The following is an 18136-nucleotide window of genomic DNA, read 5'->3' as shown; positions in this document are numbered from 1 at the left end:
CACGTTAAGGAAAAATCTTGGTAAATTATTTGCATAACTTACATAAATGTTCGGTATGGCTGCTGAAGTGAATGAATACTTTGACATCCTAAAGCCACTGAATTCTCTACTCCTCTCCCTGCAGAGAGTGTTGAGAAGTCACTGCCAATGCCCCAAGGTAGGAAGTATTTTCATGCTGAATTTGCAGTGTTCATACTTGTTTGGTGCATATTTTCCTTTTGGTTTAAAACCATAAGTTTCTTTGTTGGAATTGCTGAGGCATATTTGGAGGGGAGAACATATTATGTATTTTGTACATGAACTATCAATTTTTTGGTGTACTAGGAAACTGCTAAGTTATTCAGTTAGCAAACTCAGTGGAAACATGTTCAAGGCAGGCATGTGTACTAGCCAAGGTGAAGTTTGGGGTAAGGGAAAGGCGATGGGTTTGGCAACAGAAGGTCTGGATTTAAGTTCGGTCTCTCCCATTTATTTAGTGTGTCCTTGGGCAAGCCACTTACTATGTTTTTTAAAAAGGAGATAAAAACACCGACTTGACAGTGCTCCATTTGGGTTAGACGAGGTCATGTACATGGAATGACAAGAAGAGCCAACTTTTATTGAGTGTTAATTGATGTGGATTAAGGCTGCCCCAGCTAGAGAAGTCCAAGGTGACCTGGCCTACATGACAAACTATATGACCCAGTGGACTTTTTTTATGGTATGAATTAGGACTGCCCCAGGGAGAGAAGCCCGGGGCATCCTCACCTGCATGCTGATCTATATGGCTAGATTCGTATCTAAAGTTATATGACCACACAATAACCAGACCCCATCTGCACTGAAATCATTTAATGACGTTTTACATCATCTTTTCTTTTCTCCAGTAAAAATAAGTCACGTACGCATGCCTTATAAAATTAGCCCTAACCCTCAACTCGGGGCAGCAGCAGGAGCTCTGACTGCCCGTGGGTCTTGTCCCCACGCACCAGCTCTGCCTGCCCATGGGCCCTGTCCCCATGCCAGTGGGGGCAGCAGAAGCGGCGGCAGCAGAAGCTCTGACTGCCCATGGGTCCTGTCCCCATGCTATTCCACACTATTCTCTAAATAAAAGAGCACTACTGCCAGATCTTGAGAGTCTAAGAAATCTTTCTTTCGAATCCTCGGCTCACCGACCCCGCATCATTAATGATGTTCCAGACGGTGTTCTAAGACCTTTACCTGCATAGGTATTGTTATTTAATTCTCTGACTCAGGGGTCAGCAAATCTTTTCTGTAAAGGGTCAGATAGTAAATATTTTAGGCTTTGTGGAAGAAAGGATCGCTGTTGTATTTACTCAGCTCTGCTCTTGTAGCACGAAAGCAGCCATAGACAATTTGTAAACTGATAGGCATGCTGTGTTCCAATAAAGCTTTATTTACAAACGGGTACTGGGCTGGATTTGAACCACAGGCTTTAGTTTTCTCATCCTTGCTCTAAGGAGTTAATTAATTCTAATCACTTTGCAGGCATGATTATTTAACTTTCACAACAACCTATGAAGTAGGTACCATTATAATTCCCATTTTACTGATGATAAAACACAGACGTAGAAAAGTTAATCAACTTGTCCAAGGCCATAAGTTAGCAAAAGGTATAGCTGCTGGTCTGTTAGCTATTATGATATCTTGCTTGGCTTTTATGGAGAGCTGGTGTTAAAAATGGACATATTCTTCCTATTCAGTAGTTTCTCAAACCTGAAGTCTTTAGAGCCATCCCTACTCCTCCCTTTCCCTCACTCTGCAACTAACGTGTCAGAAAATTCCCTCGCTCTGCTTCCGAAAGATATACTAAGCCCGTTAGCATCTCCCAACTCCTCTGTCACTGCTATCACCCGAAGCCCCACCATCTTTCAACCTGATATGGCAACAATTTTCTAAGCAGTCTTTTATCTCCTTTCTTTCTTTTCCCAACACACACACGATCCATTCTTGTTTCAGAAACTAGAACAGACTAGAAAGTCATAAATCAAACCATTCCCCTTTACTCGAAACCCTCCAAAGACTTCCTATTGTCTGGAATAATATCCAGATCTTTTACCATGACCTATGAGACCCCACATGATCTAATTCTCATCTGTGTTTCTGACCACTGAGAAAACACCTCATCTTGCATGGCGCTCCCTGGCTTTTTTCCATCCCTTGAAACTGACACGGTAATTCCCACTTTAGGGCCTTTGCACTGGCTCCTGTCTCTGTCTGGAATGTTCTTCTCCCAGATTTTTCCTCAGCTGACTCCTTGTAATCAAGTAGCTAAAATGTCACTCCTCCAGGGAGGATCTCCTTGAACACACAATCCAAAATAGACACCCTCTCAGTCACGTTCTATTTTATCAACCTGTTGTTTATCTCTTCATAGTATTTCCACCATCTGAGTTGGTCTTTGTATTTTTCTTTTTGCACCTGTTCGTCTTCTGTCCTCCTCACCCTACTCCCCAGAATGTAAGTTTGGTGAGAGCAGAAACTTGGCAATCTTGTTTATCCTAGAGCCAGGGACATTTCCTGGTACACAGGAGGTTCTAAATAAATACTTACTGAACGAAAAAAAAAATAGACACGTGCTAGCATTCTGCCTTTCCTATAAAATTGCTATTGAAGACCATGTATTGGTTATTAAAATGCTCAGCGGTCCTCACACAAAGGCAATAACATCTTTTAGGAAGATACCACTTATCAGGCAATGAGAATTCCGTTATGCATCATGATTTCCATCCCCCTTCAAATTCCAGGAAGGTCAGAGTTTGATTGAATGATCAGTTCTAATAATTAGCTAAGGGTTTTGTTTGTTGGTTGGTTGTTTTTCTACTCATTTCCCTTTCATCCATATAGTCATTGGTCTTATATTTCTACTTTTCTGGTCTTGCTATGCAGATATGTGGATTTTACAGTCAGTCATTTGAAACCTATAGCAGAGAAAAAATATATATAAAAGATTAACAGAAATATTCACCAAGGGTCCAGGAGGAATGTATGATCCGGGCCCTGAGGGGGACATGAACCGAGAAAGCAGTTCAGATGTGGTCATCCAACTTTGGTCCCAGTTGGGGACCACTGCCCTGGACAGGCAGGTGGCCTGGAGTTCCTGTGGTGACTGGCTTGCTGTCAGTGTGTTGTCATTCTGAAAAGCTAGTATCATGGGTTAAAGCTGTTGCCTCTAGAGTCTCCTGAAAACAATCAAATCAGCAAACACTTGTGAGAGCCCATTATGTACAAGGGACTGTATTCCGATGGGAGTTCACTGGATTTTGCATGAATATGAATATTTTTGAACTGTCATATTAAAGATTTGTTGAAAATCAGTAAGCAGGTAAGGTAAAAGTTATTCAATTTAATTGAGTAAGAAATATTTCACTGTATTTGTACCAATAGGTGATGGAAATTCAGCAACCATACTATCAGGTAAGAGAACGTTTTTGTGCTGTTTTCTCTTGGGGCATTTCTGGTTACCCATCCAGATACAGGATAGAAATAAATGAAAGAGTGGCTTTTGAGTTATTTTTGAGTGACTCATTATAACCCACCCCTTATTACTGAGTTTGCAGGGACCTGATTTTCAGGGTGTTGCTCCAGTAGATTCACTAACTTCTAAAAAAAAAAAAAAGAATGAGATAACAATGCCATTTTAAAAATACTGGAAACCGTTTTGAACATAGCGGTTTTATAATTGTTTTTAAGCTTCATTTTAGAAACTGCTCCGAGAGTATCCAATATCTCTCCATTTTCATAACTGACGTGTTTCAGATTTGCTCCGGAAGAAGCATCATTTGATCACATGTAATATTTGTTTATTGTGTGAGTTTCCTATTGTTGCTGTAACAAATTGCCATAAACTTAGTGGCTTAAACAACACAAATTTATCTTATAGCTCTAAAGCTCAGAAGTCCAAAATGGGCTCACTGAGCCAAAATCAAGGTGTCAGCCAGGTGACGTCCATTCCAGAGGCTCTAGAAGAGGATCCAGTTCCTTGCCTTTTCCAACTTCCAGAGGTTGCCTGCATTCCTTGGCTCATGGCCTCATTCCTCTAAAGCTAACAGTGTAGTGTCTTCAAGTTTCTCTTTGACTCTCTTCTTCCGCCTTCTGTTTCACTTTTAAGAGTGTTTGTGATGACATTGGGCCCCCCCGGATAATCCAGGATAAGGTCCCTATTTTAAGGCAGCTGATTAGCAACCTTAACTCCATCTGCTGCCTCAACTCTCCTTTGCCATGCAACCTGACATACTCACAGGTCCCAGGGGTTAGGACATGGACATCTGTGAGCAGCCAATGTTCTGCCTCCCACATAATTAAATACAATTCTGTGGTTGCTACTGCTCAGTGGCGCAGAAATGGACATATCACTCAGGATGTACCTTGAAATATAGTGACCCAAACAGCAAGGGGAGGGAAGAAAGTGTGATAAGAGAGGGGTAGCATCTACCCAAGTCAATACAGAGATAAGCAATGGTTGTCCACACTCTGTTGTTTCTTCTGTCAGTGTTCCTTATGAATACGGGAAGTCATTCTCAGGGTCAGATACAGTGTGGAGTCAGGTCTGGAGCCAGGAGAGAATGTGGGAGACTCTGGATCTGTGGAGAGGTTTCATGCTAGGGCAACACCTATGACAGAGAGACATGTCTGTGATAAAACTGACTGAGGAATGAAACGAGTAGAGCTAGTGAATAAAAGTACCGGGGGGTCTTGATGGTCCAGACCACCAAGCCAATTCTTACAGACACTATTAAGACCCAAAACACACAATTATTGTCACAAAACACCAAATACCTGCACTTGGACATTGAGTCTGGGAGAGGGAGGATGGGGATGGTCGAGCCTAACAGGATTGAGGACCAGAAGTGATTTCACATTTCCATCACTTAAGCAGTGGTCACTTCAGAGCTGAGGCAAAACTACATTTTATGAAATCACACGGAGGCCCTGGCTGGTCACTTTTCTCTCAAGTCATTGTGAGAAGTTACTTACTGTTGACAAGTGTTTCTCTATGACAGTTCTACCTGCTGCTGTCTCAACTCAGCTCTCTTCTGTAACTGCAACACATCCAACAACATCAGGTAGGACCACCCCCCACCATCGCCGTTACCAGATTTATCATAGCTCCTAAGTTGCGGTGTCGTGATATGGTTCTGCCACCATCTCTAGAAACCTCCAGTGTTCCATTTGAGATTGAATGATTTGAGGAGAAAGGGGCAAGAGAACCCTGAGGTGGCCTGGGTTTCACACTGTCCAGCTTCACTCTATGTTTGGTTATCTAAGATTTTATTGTTAAAGAACATCGTAACACAAGGCTCCTCATGTCACATGTTTTCACAAAGATAAACAGTAAGAGGAAAAGAGGTAGGGTGTGGATGTGTCTTTGTGTGTCTTTGTGCATCTTTGTGTGCGGTGTGTTAGAGAAAGAGAGAGAGATTACTAAAAGGGTCACCTCACATCTTTTGAATTTAAGAAATAAACTAGAGCATCTGGCCTAATGTCTGAGAAGTGTCCAACCTGGAGAGACTTCTTTTCCTATACCAGTGAGTCACACAGAAATGGGACACCTCTTCTTATGTCGTGGTGAGCAGTGATCACCAATACAGGCCATTTCATTTTATCATCATGCCAGTTGATGCCAACTCCACTCCTTCATCATCTGTAACTGCTGACATTTCAATCATACCACCGTATAATTCATATGCTGACAATGCTGATGGTAATCTTAAGTAAGCCCTTATACCTGCACTGTCCATGTGGCTACCGAGTACGTGAAATGTGGCTCAGCAGAACTGTGACCTGCCGTGCGTGTCAAATACACACTAGATCTTTCAAAGACTTGCTGAAATAAAAAGAATGTAGAATTGCTCTCATTAACATTTTTCATATTGATTACTTGCTGAAGTAATATTTTGGTTATATTGGATTAAATAAGATATATGATTGAAATTAACTTTACCTGTTTCTTTTCGCTTTTTGAAATGTGGTTACCAGAAAATTTAAGATTACGTATGTAGCTCACACTTTGTTTTTTTGGACAGCACTGCCTTATGCAGTGTCAACCCCATGCTGACTGCCCTATGAGGACTTTCTTATCTAATCTTCCCAACAGCCGGATGAGGGAACTTCCATAATCCCCATTTTCTAAATGGGGAAACTCATGCTCAAATAGGTTAAATATTGTCCCCAAAGTTGATGGAATGGTAACACAATCTGACCTCGGAGCCCTAGAGTTTAATCTCTGAACTCTTTTAACTCTCAAAACCACATTAAAATCCTACAAACTACTAAAAAGACTGACTAGGCGTGTTGCCTATTCAGAAACTATGAGGATCCATTTGACATGATGGGCACTTGGAGTAAAAGGATGGGCTAATCTCTGAGCCAGGCCTGCATTTGTTTTCTCACTCTTGCACTTACTTCTCCCAAACCCACATGTCCATTGCCTTTAGGGTGCCCCCTGAGACCCCAGCCTCAGTCCCCCAGAACTCCTTGTCCAGTCCTCCCCATCCCAAGCTGGCAGGGTGGTTCCCTTGGCTAGATTTGCACAGCTCGTCATCTGTCCTGACTTTTTGCTCTTATCCCTTTCCTGAACAATTCTGTGTGTATCTACTTGTTTCTCTAGTGACATTGTCAGCTTCTGGGAGCAGAATCCATATTGTTATCATCTTTGACATTGTCCCCAACCACATGACACACACACACACAGAGTCTTGAGAACACTGTCTGCTGTCTGATGGGCATTCAATGCTTGTTAAATGAGTAAGTAAGTAAAAGCTTGAATAAATGTATACCACTCAGCTGATCCAAGTTTGCACCTTTATGTCCACTTCCAAGTGTTAACAAAAGAGAGAGTGAACACATTAAATTCTTAGATCTCATGTCTAAAGGACTAAGGATTCTTTTGAAACCTGTGTGGCATAGTCCATTTACTTAGTACAATGTTCAGAGCCAACTGCTGGACTGCTGGGTTTGGAGCCAGTCTCTCCTCCTGGCTGTGTGACGCTCACTAGGCTTTTTTACCTCTTTGTGCTTCAGTTTCCTTATCTGAAAAACGGGGATAATAGCTACGTATTTCAAGGAACTATTGTGCGGATTAAATCGGGGAGTTAGTGGAAAGCCCTTAGGTGACAGCGCGGTGCACAGCTGTGTAAAGTGAGTGTAGGCTTCTTCTGTGCCTTGAGGTGAGTCCTGTGAAGGAGCGCTCTTCAAGGAAGAGGGAATTCTGCTGCATGACTGATGAGCTGGGTGAAGAGGGTACAGTATTTCTGCTCTTCGCTAGTAGCCATGGCCATTTTGTCACAATTGCTACCCCCAGCACCTGGTAATCACCAACTTGCTTTCTATCTCTATCGATTTACCTCTTCTGGATATTTCACACAAATGGAGTCATACAGTATGTAGCCTTTTGTGCCTGGCATAATGTTTACAAGGATGCTGGTTGCTTTTAAAATTCTCTATGTTGGATGAGCTTGTATAAAGCTAATTGAATTCTTCTCCTGGAAATGTAAAGCAGAAGAAAATAGTCTTTCTCTTTCCATTCAGTATAAATATCAAGAGTCATTTTCCTTGTATTGTTGTTTTCCAAACAGCCCTCTCAACTTCCACCATCCTGGAAGACGTTAACCACCCAACCTTAGCATCAGGTAGGTCAGTGAGCTATGAGTTAAGATGACAAAAAATGGGTGTGTTACATTGCATATGCCACTTCCAGCATTTTAAGCCCATAGGAAGGATGAGTCGAACCTCAGGGTCAGGGGAAATTCCCTTCCAAGGGATGGAGGGATGGCCCTTCACCAGCTGCTAGTTGAGTCCGTTTCTGCTATGTCCTTGTGTCTGTCTCAGGAAGAGAAGCTTCAGTCCTAACCACCATTTCCTTGTTGTTCTAGCTGTCCCTGTGATTGACTCACTGTCTTCGAGTCGCAGAGCCAGTGTTCCTTGGCCCAGCCCATCAGGTCAGCAGCGTTCCTCTCAGGATGAGCCATTGCTCTTGCAAACTCCACGGGGGATGGTCACAACCAGGGAGGGACCCAAGGGAGCTGCACAGTTGGAGGCCTCGGAGGTGCCTGGGGAAAGGCCTTAGGGAGAGGAAGAAGGGACCCAGCCTCCAGGACTGGGGCTGATTGGCTGGGCCCCCAGACATGACACATGGCACATGTGCCAGACATGATGGCACATGACATCCTCACTTTCCTGTTTCCAGAGAAACTCTTCAAAGTTCAGAAAATATGGAGAATGAGGAAGCAAATAACCATGTCTCCTTTACTTAGACATGACTGACGCTTACACTTCGTTGCATTGGTTTTCCAGCCTTATCAAGAAATAAAATATTATAGGGGCCGGCCCCGTGGCCGCGTGGTTAAGTTCATGCGCTCCGCTTCAGCGGCCCAGGGTTTCGCTGATTTGGATCCTGGGCGCGGACATGGCACCACTCATCAAGCCATGCTGAGGCAGCATCCCACATACCACAACTAGAAGGACCCACAACTAGAATATACAACTATGTACTGGGGGGCTTTGGAGAGAAGAAGAAGGAAGGGGAAAAAAAAGAAGATTGGCAACAGATGTTAGCTCAGGTGCCAATCTTTGGAAAAATAAAAGGAATAAAACATTGTAGATAAATTTGAAGTTCCCTAATTTTCCCAATCTCAGTCTCTGTTCTCTCGTTCTTCCTCAGAGACAAGCACACTCTTGAATTTTGTGAATATCTTTATAGTTCACTTTTAATATTTTTACAAATATGAAGTGATCTCTGTAGATGTTATTTTACGTTGCTCTTTCACACAAATTATATTAGTGCCTATATACCACTCAGTATCTTTTATTCTTTACTTAATGTTACATTTTTGAGGTTCATCCACATTTATATAAATACATATATATACGTTTCACTGCTTTTAACTGTTGTAGTGTTACATTTTTTAATAAGCCATTTAATTTATGCATTTCTCCACTGACAGAATACATCAATTTTTCATGTCCGCTCTGCTGATGTCAAGTCCTAAAGCACCAATGCATGAGAAATACATATTCTACAATCTAATCTGCTTTGTTGAGTGACTAATAAAGAGCACATCACATGTGTAATTATTAGCAATTTTTTCCTACAATACTCTTCTACATGTGGAGGAATCAAAAGATTTCCAGGCAAACAGAGCGAGTTCAATAGGTAAGTTTCAAAAACATACATTTATTTTTGTTTCCACAGAAGACTGGCCAGAGCTGAGGCTGGTAAATGGCACTGGAAGATGCTCTGGACGGGTGGAAGTTTCCTACCAGGGCACCTGGGGGTCGGTGTGTGACGACGGCTGGAGTCTGGAGGAGGCGCACGTCGTATGCAGGCAGCTTGGGTGCGGCCAGGCAGTGTCTGCCCCCCTGGGCGCCCACTTCGGCCCAGGCTTTGGAAAGATTCTCCTGGACAATGTGCACTGCAGTGGAGAGGAGAGCCACCTGGCCCTGTGTGCCCACGACACCTGGTTCACTCACAACTGTGGTCACGAGGAGGATGCTGGAGTCATCTGCTCAGGTGAGGGGTCTTTTGCATTCTTGATGACTCATGGACAGAATGGGTCATTACAGAAAATGAGGAGTGAGCCAGTGGCCTCCTCCTGTGAGGGCTGACGGTTTCCTCTCTCCACACTAACAGGTGCTCTTACGGTAAACCCCTCCCCTCCAGGTAAGACTGATTTGGGCTATTCCTATTCATTCTACTCACTTCCAGTTCTGTCTGGCTACTATTCTGTGTGGTAGAAATAGAATGAAAATGACCCTGTTAAATCAAGCTTTAAGCAGTTTACAGAGGCTAGTTTAATTGATCCATGTTGCTTGAAACCCAAAAGGTTTTCCCAGTCTATAGTTCAACCCACCCTAACAGATGAAACTTGCAGCACAGATACATAATGCTGACCTAGCTCTCATGTGCTCATGCTCTCCTTCTCCATGAAACCTGCCAATCTTGGCCTGAACGGCCCCTCTTCCGTGCAGCTGCCCCAGGGTAGATCCAAGACACCATTTAGCGCAGCTTGGTGGAGAGCTGAACACTGACCGGCAACATCGGCAAAGAGGGAGTTTAGGAATTAGCTAACTATCCGATCACTGGGTGCAGGAATCCTCCCAAATCAGAACTAAATTACCAGGCAGCTGCAGACAAGATACAGCCCTTGAAGGCCTGTAATTAATAGTCATTGACTTTAGAATATAGTTTTCTATGACCACACCCATCAGTCATCATGAATCACTTATTTGAGAGAAAATTGCCATTTACTTTCCAGAGTGATTCGATGAGAAAATCATCCCTCTGGAGTCTGTGGGGACTGAGCCTTCCAACAGGCAAAGAAATGACAGCAGTTGAAAATTTATGCTTATGTGAGTTTAGAGTACCTCTGCCGTTAGGGAAAATCATGCGACCATTTCAATCATTTCTTTTCTATCCTAAAGCAGTGGTTTCTGAAATTTACTGTGCATCGAAATTACCCAGAGGGCTTGTTAAAACACACATTACTGGGTCACACCCTTAGAGTTTCTCATTCAGTAGGCCTAGGATGGGGTGGGAAATTTTGCATTCCCAACAAGTCCAGGATGCTTGTGCTGCTGGTCTGGGGACCACACTTTGAGAACTTCTGTCTTAACATAAAACAAAGAAGGAATCTTTCTTATCTTGATAAATAGAAGTGGAATTATCATCATCTTCATCACCATTATCATCCTCATCATTATCATCATCTTTGCCATTATCATCTTCATCATTGCTGTCATCATCATCGCCATCACCATTGCCATCATCATCACCATTGTCATCATCATCCATGTCATCATTATCAGCATCGTTGCTACCAACACCACCACCATCAGCATTATCACCAGAAACTAATCTATCTAGTAAGTTGAACTTTGTATTCATGAATCACTTCCCTGGTTGTTTTTAGCTTATGTATTTTTATGATTGTGTATATACAAAGCTAAACATCCAAACAAGAATATTAAGTAAATTATTAAGATATCTGCAAAAATCTGGATATCTGGTATTTTTAAATATGTGAATAAACAGGTCTCTGTGGAGGAAGACTTTTCCATTTATAGTTGGGAGGCTGAAGCTGCATTCAAGGCCTCCTCTTCATCTGACAGCCATTGTCCTGTTCCAAATCCTCATCACCTCTTCCTGTCTGGAAGAACACAGAATTCTCCTGACTGGTTTCCCTGCTTACAGGCCCCCAATATTCTAGTCCATTGTTTACATGCAGTCAGAGTTACCCTTTTTTTAAAAAGTTTGTCTTATTGAGATATAATTTACCTACAGGAAAAATCACCATGTAGTTCAAAGAATTTTGATAAATGGTTACAGGTGTGTAAACCTCACCACCATCAAGATATATAGCATTTCCATTACCTTAAAGAGTTCCCTTGTGCCCCTTTGTAGTCGACCCCTTCTCCTGATCCCCAAATCCTGGCAACCACCAGTAGGATTTCTGTCCCTATAGGTTTGTCTTTTCTGGAATATTATATAATGGAATCCAACAATATGTAGCATTTTGTGTTGAGTTTCTTTACTTAGAATAATACTTTTGAGTTTCATCCATGGAGTTCCATGTATCAGGCATTCATTCTTCTTTATTGTTGAGTAGTATTCTGCTGTATGGATATACCAAAATTTGTTTGTCGTTTTAACACTTGATAGATATTGTTTCCAATTTTTGACTGTTATCTACTAAGCTGCTGAAAATATTCACACACAGATTGCAAACTATTTTCCAAGATGGCTGTACCATTTTGCATTCCCACCAGCAACGTATGAGAGTTACAGTTGCTCCACATCCTTGTCAACACTTTGGGTTTTCTATTTTTTTGTCTGGTCATTATCGTCTCTCCACTGTAATAAGAAAGTGATATCTCTTTGTGGTTTTAATTTGCCTTTCCCTATTGACTAAAGATACTGAGCACATTTTCATGTGCTTATTTGCATCTCTTCTTCACTGAAGCATCTGTTCAAATCTTTTATCCTGTTTTTTAAACTGGATAGTTTGTCTTATTTGTTGTAAGACTGGTCTTTATTCTGGATATAAGTATTTTCTCAGACACATGTTTTGCAAATATTTTCTCTCAGTCTATGACCTCACTTTCCATTTTTTAACAGTGTTTTTTGAAGAGCAGAATTGTTTCATTTTAACAAAGTCCAATTTACCAAGATTTTTTTTCTTTACTGAATTTTGCTCTTGTGTTTTATCTAAGAAATCTTCACTTAACCAGGGTCTCACAGATTTTCTCCTGTTTTCTTCTAGAAGTTTCATAGTTTTAGGTTTTTCATTTAGCTTTATAATCCATTTTGATTGGTTTTTTAATTTAGTTTAAAGTATGGCTCAAAGGTTATATATTTTTCCATATAGTTGGCTAATCATTCCAACACCATTTGTTGAAAAGCCTCTCCTAACTCTATTGAAATACTTTGGCACTTTTGTCAAAAATAAAATAACCATTAATACATGAGTCTATCTCTAGACTCCCTCTCTTGTTCCACTGATCTATGTGACGCCATATTATTCTCATGCCCCCTCAGTGTCTTGATTGCTGTAGCTTTAGAGTAAGTCTTGAAATCAGGCAGTGTGAGTGCTCCAACTTTGTTCTTTTTTCTTCTTCAAAATTGTTTTTGCTAACCTAGGTTTTTTGCGTTTCATATAAAATTTTAGAATTAACATCAATTTCTGCAGAAAAATATCTGCCAAGATTTTTAATTTGGATTGTATTGAGTCTATATATAAATTTGAGGAAAATTGATATCTTAACAATACTGAGTTTTCTGATCCATCAACACAGCATATCTCTTCATTTACTTATGTCTTTATCACACAAATATTTTGTATTTTTCTGTGTACAAATTTTGCACATATTTATCAGACTTATCCATAAGAATTTGATGGTTCTTGATACTATTGTAAAGGTTTTTTTAAATTTTTCTATTTCAATGTTTTTGTGGCTGGTGAGTCAAGCTTTTCCCCAAAATAAGGAAGTATTTATTGAATTGGGGATATTATGATAATTCTTTTAGTTTATTCACTTCTCATTTTATAACCTTCTTTCCTATTCATATCAGATCTGATTTTACAGATCAGGAAACCGATGTCCTTTTGTAGTATGTGGTGGAATGAGAACTGGATCCCAGATTAGAACAATCATGTGTTTAGGCTGGAAATTCACTAAGCTCTTTAGAACTGGCCTCTTGTATTTCACAAAGAGACGCTAGAAATTGGTTTGGCGTACCCCATAGCTTTCTCCTTACTCAGCTTTAGTTTCGTTTCTTGGAGGTGCTTTTCATCACTAATTGATGTTTTCTTTTCACTGTAGCTGCTGAAATAACAATCGCACCTATCACCACTGGGGAGGAGCAAACACCAGTGGGTACGTAAAAATGAGCTTTTTTGAGTTTACATTGAAACCTTATATCCTATATATTTATTCAGGTTTACAAGTTGCTTCATATTTCTAGAAATAAGCACAAAAATGGAAATTTCATAGCAAACATTGCTGGGAGTCTTCAGCCCCTACCAAGATCGTTGAGGTAGCTAAAGATGTGTCCGAGAATATGCTCCCCGAACCACTACTTCAGCAAGATGTTAAGATGCATTGCAGGGGCTGGCCTTGTAAGGTGGTGGTTAAGTTTGCGAGCTCTGCTTTGGTGGCCTGGGCTTTGCAGGTTCAGATCCTGGACACAGACCTACACAGCACTCATCAAGCCATGCTGTGGTGGTGTCCCACATACAAAATAGAGCAAGATTTGCACAGATGTTAGCTCAGGGACAATCTTCCTCACCAAAAAAAAAATAATGCATTGCACACATGCACACACATACACAGACACACACAAGTTCTATGGTCCTGTGAATTTAGGAAACATTACATTAAACAAATTAAACAGGTTTCTTTACCACAGGATGTCTAGGAGACTTTGATATACAATTAACCCTATACATCCCCACTAGAAGTCATAGGATCCCATGCTTATGAAATACACTTGACCCAAACCCCTTTTTCTTCACGTACCATTTCTTAGGAAGTTTTCTGCATTATATAAGTAAGGAAAATGTGGAATCTGGGTATTTGGAATTAATGCATATGCTACCACAATATTCTAATCAAATGGAAATACATGTTACCTCATCTTCCTGAATATCTAAATTGGAGGTTGCTGCCCTCCAGTGCCTGCGCTGCCTGAGACAAGCCCTCCCCCCTCCTCCTTCACCTGCTGAAGTCCTGCCATGGCTTTAATGCTCCGTTTCTCCGGGGAGCTTCCCTGGTCTCCACAAGAAGACGTATCCTCTCTATCGGTATCTTTTCTGTTCACATCCCTCCCAGTCCACCTCACATTACAGTTACTTGAACACTTATTCTAGCTTCTGACTGAGTTATGAGCCTTTTAAATGCAGGCACTCTGTCTCACTTTCTTTGCATTGGATAAAAATTTGTTACTGAATGATGGCACACAGCATTATTGATTTTAGAGGCTGCTTTTATTTTCTGTAGGTGTCCTTAAGTACAATGTTCTGAAGTTTGTCTTCTATTTTTTAAAGATTTATTTCTACTGAGCCACAGATTCAAGGACGAGTTTATCAGGAATGTATAAGTGATGGGTTAAAAGCTAGACAATCTTGTTTGATAATGGAGATGGTGATTCATTTGGAGGACTTGAAAGAGAACAAAAAGCTTCAGAACGCTCTTACAGAGTTCTTCCAGCAGTGTGCCCACTTTGCTCTTTCCACCCTACCGGCTGGCGGTGACCTAGCTTTGTTGTTCCTTCTAGCTGACGGCTTCTCAGAGCCTTCGCTGACCACACCCCCTGAGGTCTTGACACCTCCTCCTGCAGGTACTGGAAGCGGTTCCTGAGAAATTAAGGGCTGATGGATAGTGTGGAGAGAGGCATTTCTCCAAGCTGGAGGGAAACCACAGGGAGAGTTAAGGGGGGGCATAGCCCTCTGACAAGCTGTGAGATTTAGAGCAATTTTCTTCACTTTTCTGAATCTCAATTTCTTCATCTGTGAAATGGAAACCCATCCCCTACCACATGGGATTGCTGTAAAGATTAAGACAGAAACTTTTAAGTTAGTGGCTCTTTGAGGCTCTGGCACTTAACTTACAAAAAACAAATGTTAATTCTTGTGCTCAGTTTCCTTTACATGGTAAAGTCATAACGGAGAATTTATGGGGCCAAAGGGACCAAGTTGCTCTAAAGCTAATGTAGTCTGGAGGACAAGGGGTCTATTTAGCTGTGATCTGCCTATGGATAGTCTAGTTTCCTATCTCATTGTCTATATTGACATCTCATATTTCTATCCCTGTCTGTGGCAAGAGGAATAACATAGAGATAAAATGGTCTTGTCAGGAGAACTTAGGAATTTTGGAAATTTCTGGAAATGCTGGAAAAAGAGTTTCACCTTTTGGAAGGGGGGATATAGCAAAGTCTCACTCAAGGGATTTGAAATTGAAGATCATTCTGGCTGTTCTTAGTGTGGGGTGCATGAGGACTGTGTGATTGTGCATGTTTGTAAACTGGGGATATGACCACCTAGGGATTTAAAGGGATGAAGAAACCTTCCAGAGATGGGAGGGCCAGCCCCCAAGCGTCTCTCCGCCTTGTCCTTCCCAGGAGCCTGGATGGCCGTGAGGCTGGTGAATGGCACCGGGAGGTGCTCAGGCCGCATGGAGGTTCTCATCCAGGGCACGTGGGGGACCGTGTGCGATGACCTCTGGGAACTGGCTGAGGCCACCGTCGTGTGCCGTCAGCTGCAGTGTGGCCAGGCTGTGGCCGCTCCCACAGGGGCCCACTTTGGGGCAGGCTCAGGGAAGATTGTGCTGGATGACGTGCAGTGTGCAGGCAGTGAGAGTCACTTGGGGCAGTGTTTGCACAGGGGCGAGGCTGGGCACAACTGCGGGCACCTGGAGGATGCTGGCATCACTTGCACAGGTGAGGGACTGTCATCTCCCAGGATGTTGCTGCTTTTGGGCCCCTTCAGGCATTTTCAGCCTACGTTCACACCAGTCATTAAGCAATTTATTGAATTATCCCTTTATAATAAGTCATGCTTATGTCTTTCAACCCTCAGGTCGTGACAGTCCACAAGCCCCCTCCCACACCCCAGGGCCCGAAGCCACCTTCTCACTGTACACACTCACAGGTAAGCCATCTGTGCTTGCTACGGTTGTTTTTGGTTCTTTTCACCCTTAGAAGACACCGTCTCAGTCAATACTGTGGTACGGATACTTAAGGATCGCAGAGCTACCCACATGCTCTTTACTGTGCAAGGACTGTTGAGAAGAACAAAAGGGGCAAGAAGTCTTTCAAAACGGGATGCTTATCCAGCACCTGAAATTCTTGATGTTTCCTTTCCGTGTCTGTCAGTGGTTATTGCCGGGAAATCCAAATTGTATCCCACTGATTCAGGAGTTGAATCCATTGTTATTTAATCCACTTGAAAAGGGTCCAAAGAAGTTAAAAGCATTATAAAAAGTAGATGATGCCCCAGCATATTACCCCACCTATCAGATGCTAGCGGTGGGCCCAGCTAACCTCAAGTTGATGCTTGTAAAGCCCACAAGATTGAGGAAGTCAGCAGAGCGCCTAGTGCTGAGGCACCCAGTGTGGGCACCGTTCCTCCTGCATCCGACCTGTGCGGAGCCTCCATCTCCTCCAACAGCAGCCTGAGGGTTGTGGTTGAAGACTGAGGCCAGCTCTATCAGCACCAACTAAAAAATGAAACCACAAATTGGTTCTCCACGCTCAAAAACCAGTTTGCTGGGTTAATTCCTATTTAACATTTTAAACACTGATTTGGCCCAATTGACTCCATAATGATATGGCAGTAAGGTTGTTTGGATTGATGTTTTATGGCGCAAAATGAGAAACAGGAGCTGCTCAAAGATGCTGCATATGTCTCACATAGCTTAGATAAGCATAGTCTAGATAAACTTGCCAAACACCAGGGAGAACCTGAAAAGTCCATTCGTCGATACCCACGTCGTGTCTCCGTGATTGCACACAGCCTGTTGTCTCCCAAAAGAGAAAGAAGAGAGATCCCAAAATGGAGTCGTGGGCATTCAGAGAGCTCTCATGTACAGACCTTGGAGAATGTTGTAAAACCTGACCTTCGAGCCTGGATAACTAAGCTTAAAGACAGGGTGAAGTGAGGTCTTCCTTGCCTAAAACTTTGTTTGTGGGGGAAATCAGTGGAAGACCTGATGTCATATTTGAGTCTGACTTTTCAGAATGTTCTCATTGTAAACATCATCTTTTCCTACATAGAGTTAGAAGGCTCCTGGTCACAGTGATGTCTCTGTTTCTACCCGTTTATAGGTGATGGACTGTCAGCTACCATACCCACAACATCCCCTCCCAGCCTTTACTCCACGCTCACACCAGCAGGTAATGCCTCTCTGTGACCTGGCTAGTGTTGTGCTTAGTATTTTCTGAGCGCCTACTACGTGCCATGCACAGAATTAAGTGTTTTCACAATATTGTTACTGCTCAATAACCATAAAGGAAGGTGCTATTTCCAACATTTCACAAATGAATAAACACAACACAGTCTCAGAGAAGACAGATGAACACGTGACCCTGGTCAAATGACTAGAGTCACACAACCATAGGCAGCAAAGGCTGGGTTCCCCGAGACCTGTCTGACTAGAAGGAGGGTGTCAGTTTCACTGTGTTTTTCATGGCGTCATGGGTCAAAGCTATTTCAAGCGCACTGGAGAAGGAAGGTATGAGCAAGGACTAATTGCTCATGCAAAGATTATTTGAGAAAATTGTATGGAAATGTTAAAATGTTAAGTATATTTTTAGGCTGTCTATAACAGAGAATTTATTATAATAAATACATAGAAGATAAAATGTTGACTATTAATTTGGTTTTACCATTTTTCCCCACATTGCTTCATTTGGGCGAAATCTATCTGAATTGTCCCTAGGCCTTCTCACTAGCACACAAGGTCTCCATTTAACATTTCTTGGCATGTTTCCCCAACTGTGGTCTAGTACAATCTTTACAACATTGCCTGGTAACCAGGGAAGGTGTTATTTCCATTTTACAGTTGAGGAAACTGAAGTTCAATTGTAATAAAAGGTAGAGTCAGGGCCAAGCTTTGGATTAGAGAAATCCTGTTTTCATGT

At 42.1% G+C, this 18136-nt stretch overlaps 1 protein-coding gene across 7 annotated transcripts in view; it reads left to right on the top strand.

Moving 5' to 3' along the window:
* LOC106826678 (scavenger receptor cysteine-rich domain-containing protein DMBT1-like) overlaps positions 1-18136 on the top strand; it is a 117305-nt gene that overhangs the window by 20176 nt on the left and 78993 nt on the right. For all 7 annotated transcript variants that reach the window (XM_070481547.1, XM_070481551.1, XM_070481544.1 and 4 more), the window contains exons 7-16: positions 125-157; positions 3388-3417; positions 5004-5066; positions 7578-7631; positions 7875-7940; positions 9194-9511; positions 10654-10863; positions 13321-13374; positions 16074-16145; positions 17321-17389. In XM_070481547.1, coding sequence (XP_070337648.1) covers positions 125-157; positions 3388-3417; positions 5004-5066; positions 7578-7631; positions 7875-7940; positions 9194-9511; positions 10654-10863; positions 13321-13374; positions 16074-16145; positions 17321-17389 — 969 coding nt within the window. The remainder of the gene's footprint in view (positions 1-124; positions 158-3387; positions 3418-5003; positions 5067-7577; positions 7632-7874; positions 7941-9193; positions 9512-10653; positions 10864-13320; positions 13375-16073; positions 16146-17320; positions 17390-18136) is intronic.

Source organism: Equus asinus, chromosome 2 (assembly GCF_041296235.1).
Source record: "Equus asinus isolate D_3611 breed Donkey chromosome 2, EquAss-T2T_v2, whole genome shotgun sequence".
NCBI classification, from domain to species: Eukaryota; Metazoa; Chordata; class Mammalia; order Perissodactyla; family Equidae; genus Equus; species Equus asinus.
The sequence above is the reverse complement of the archived record's forward strand: the minus strand, read 5'-3'. Positions and strand labels throughout refer to the sequence as shown.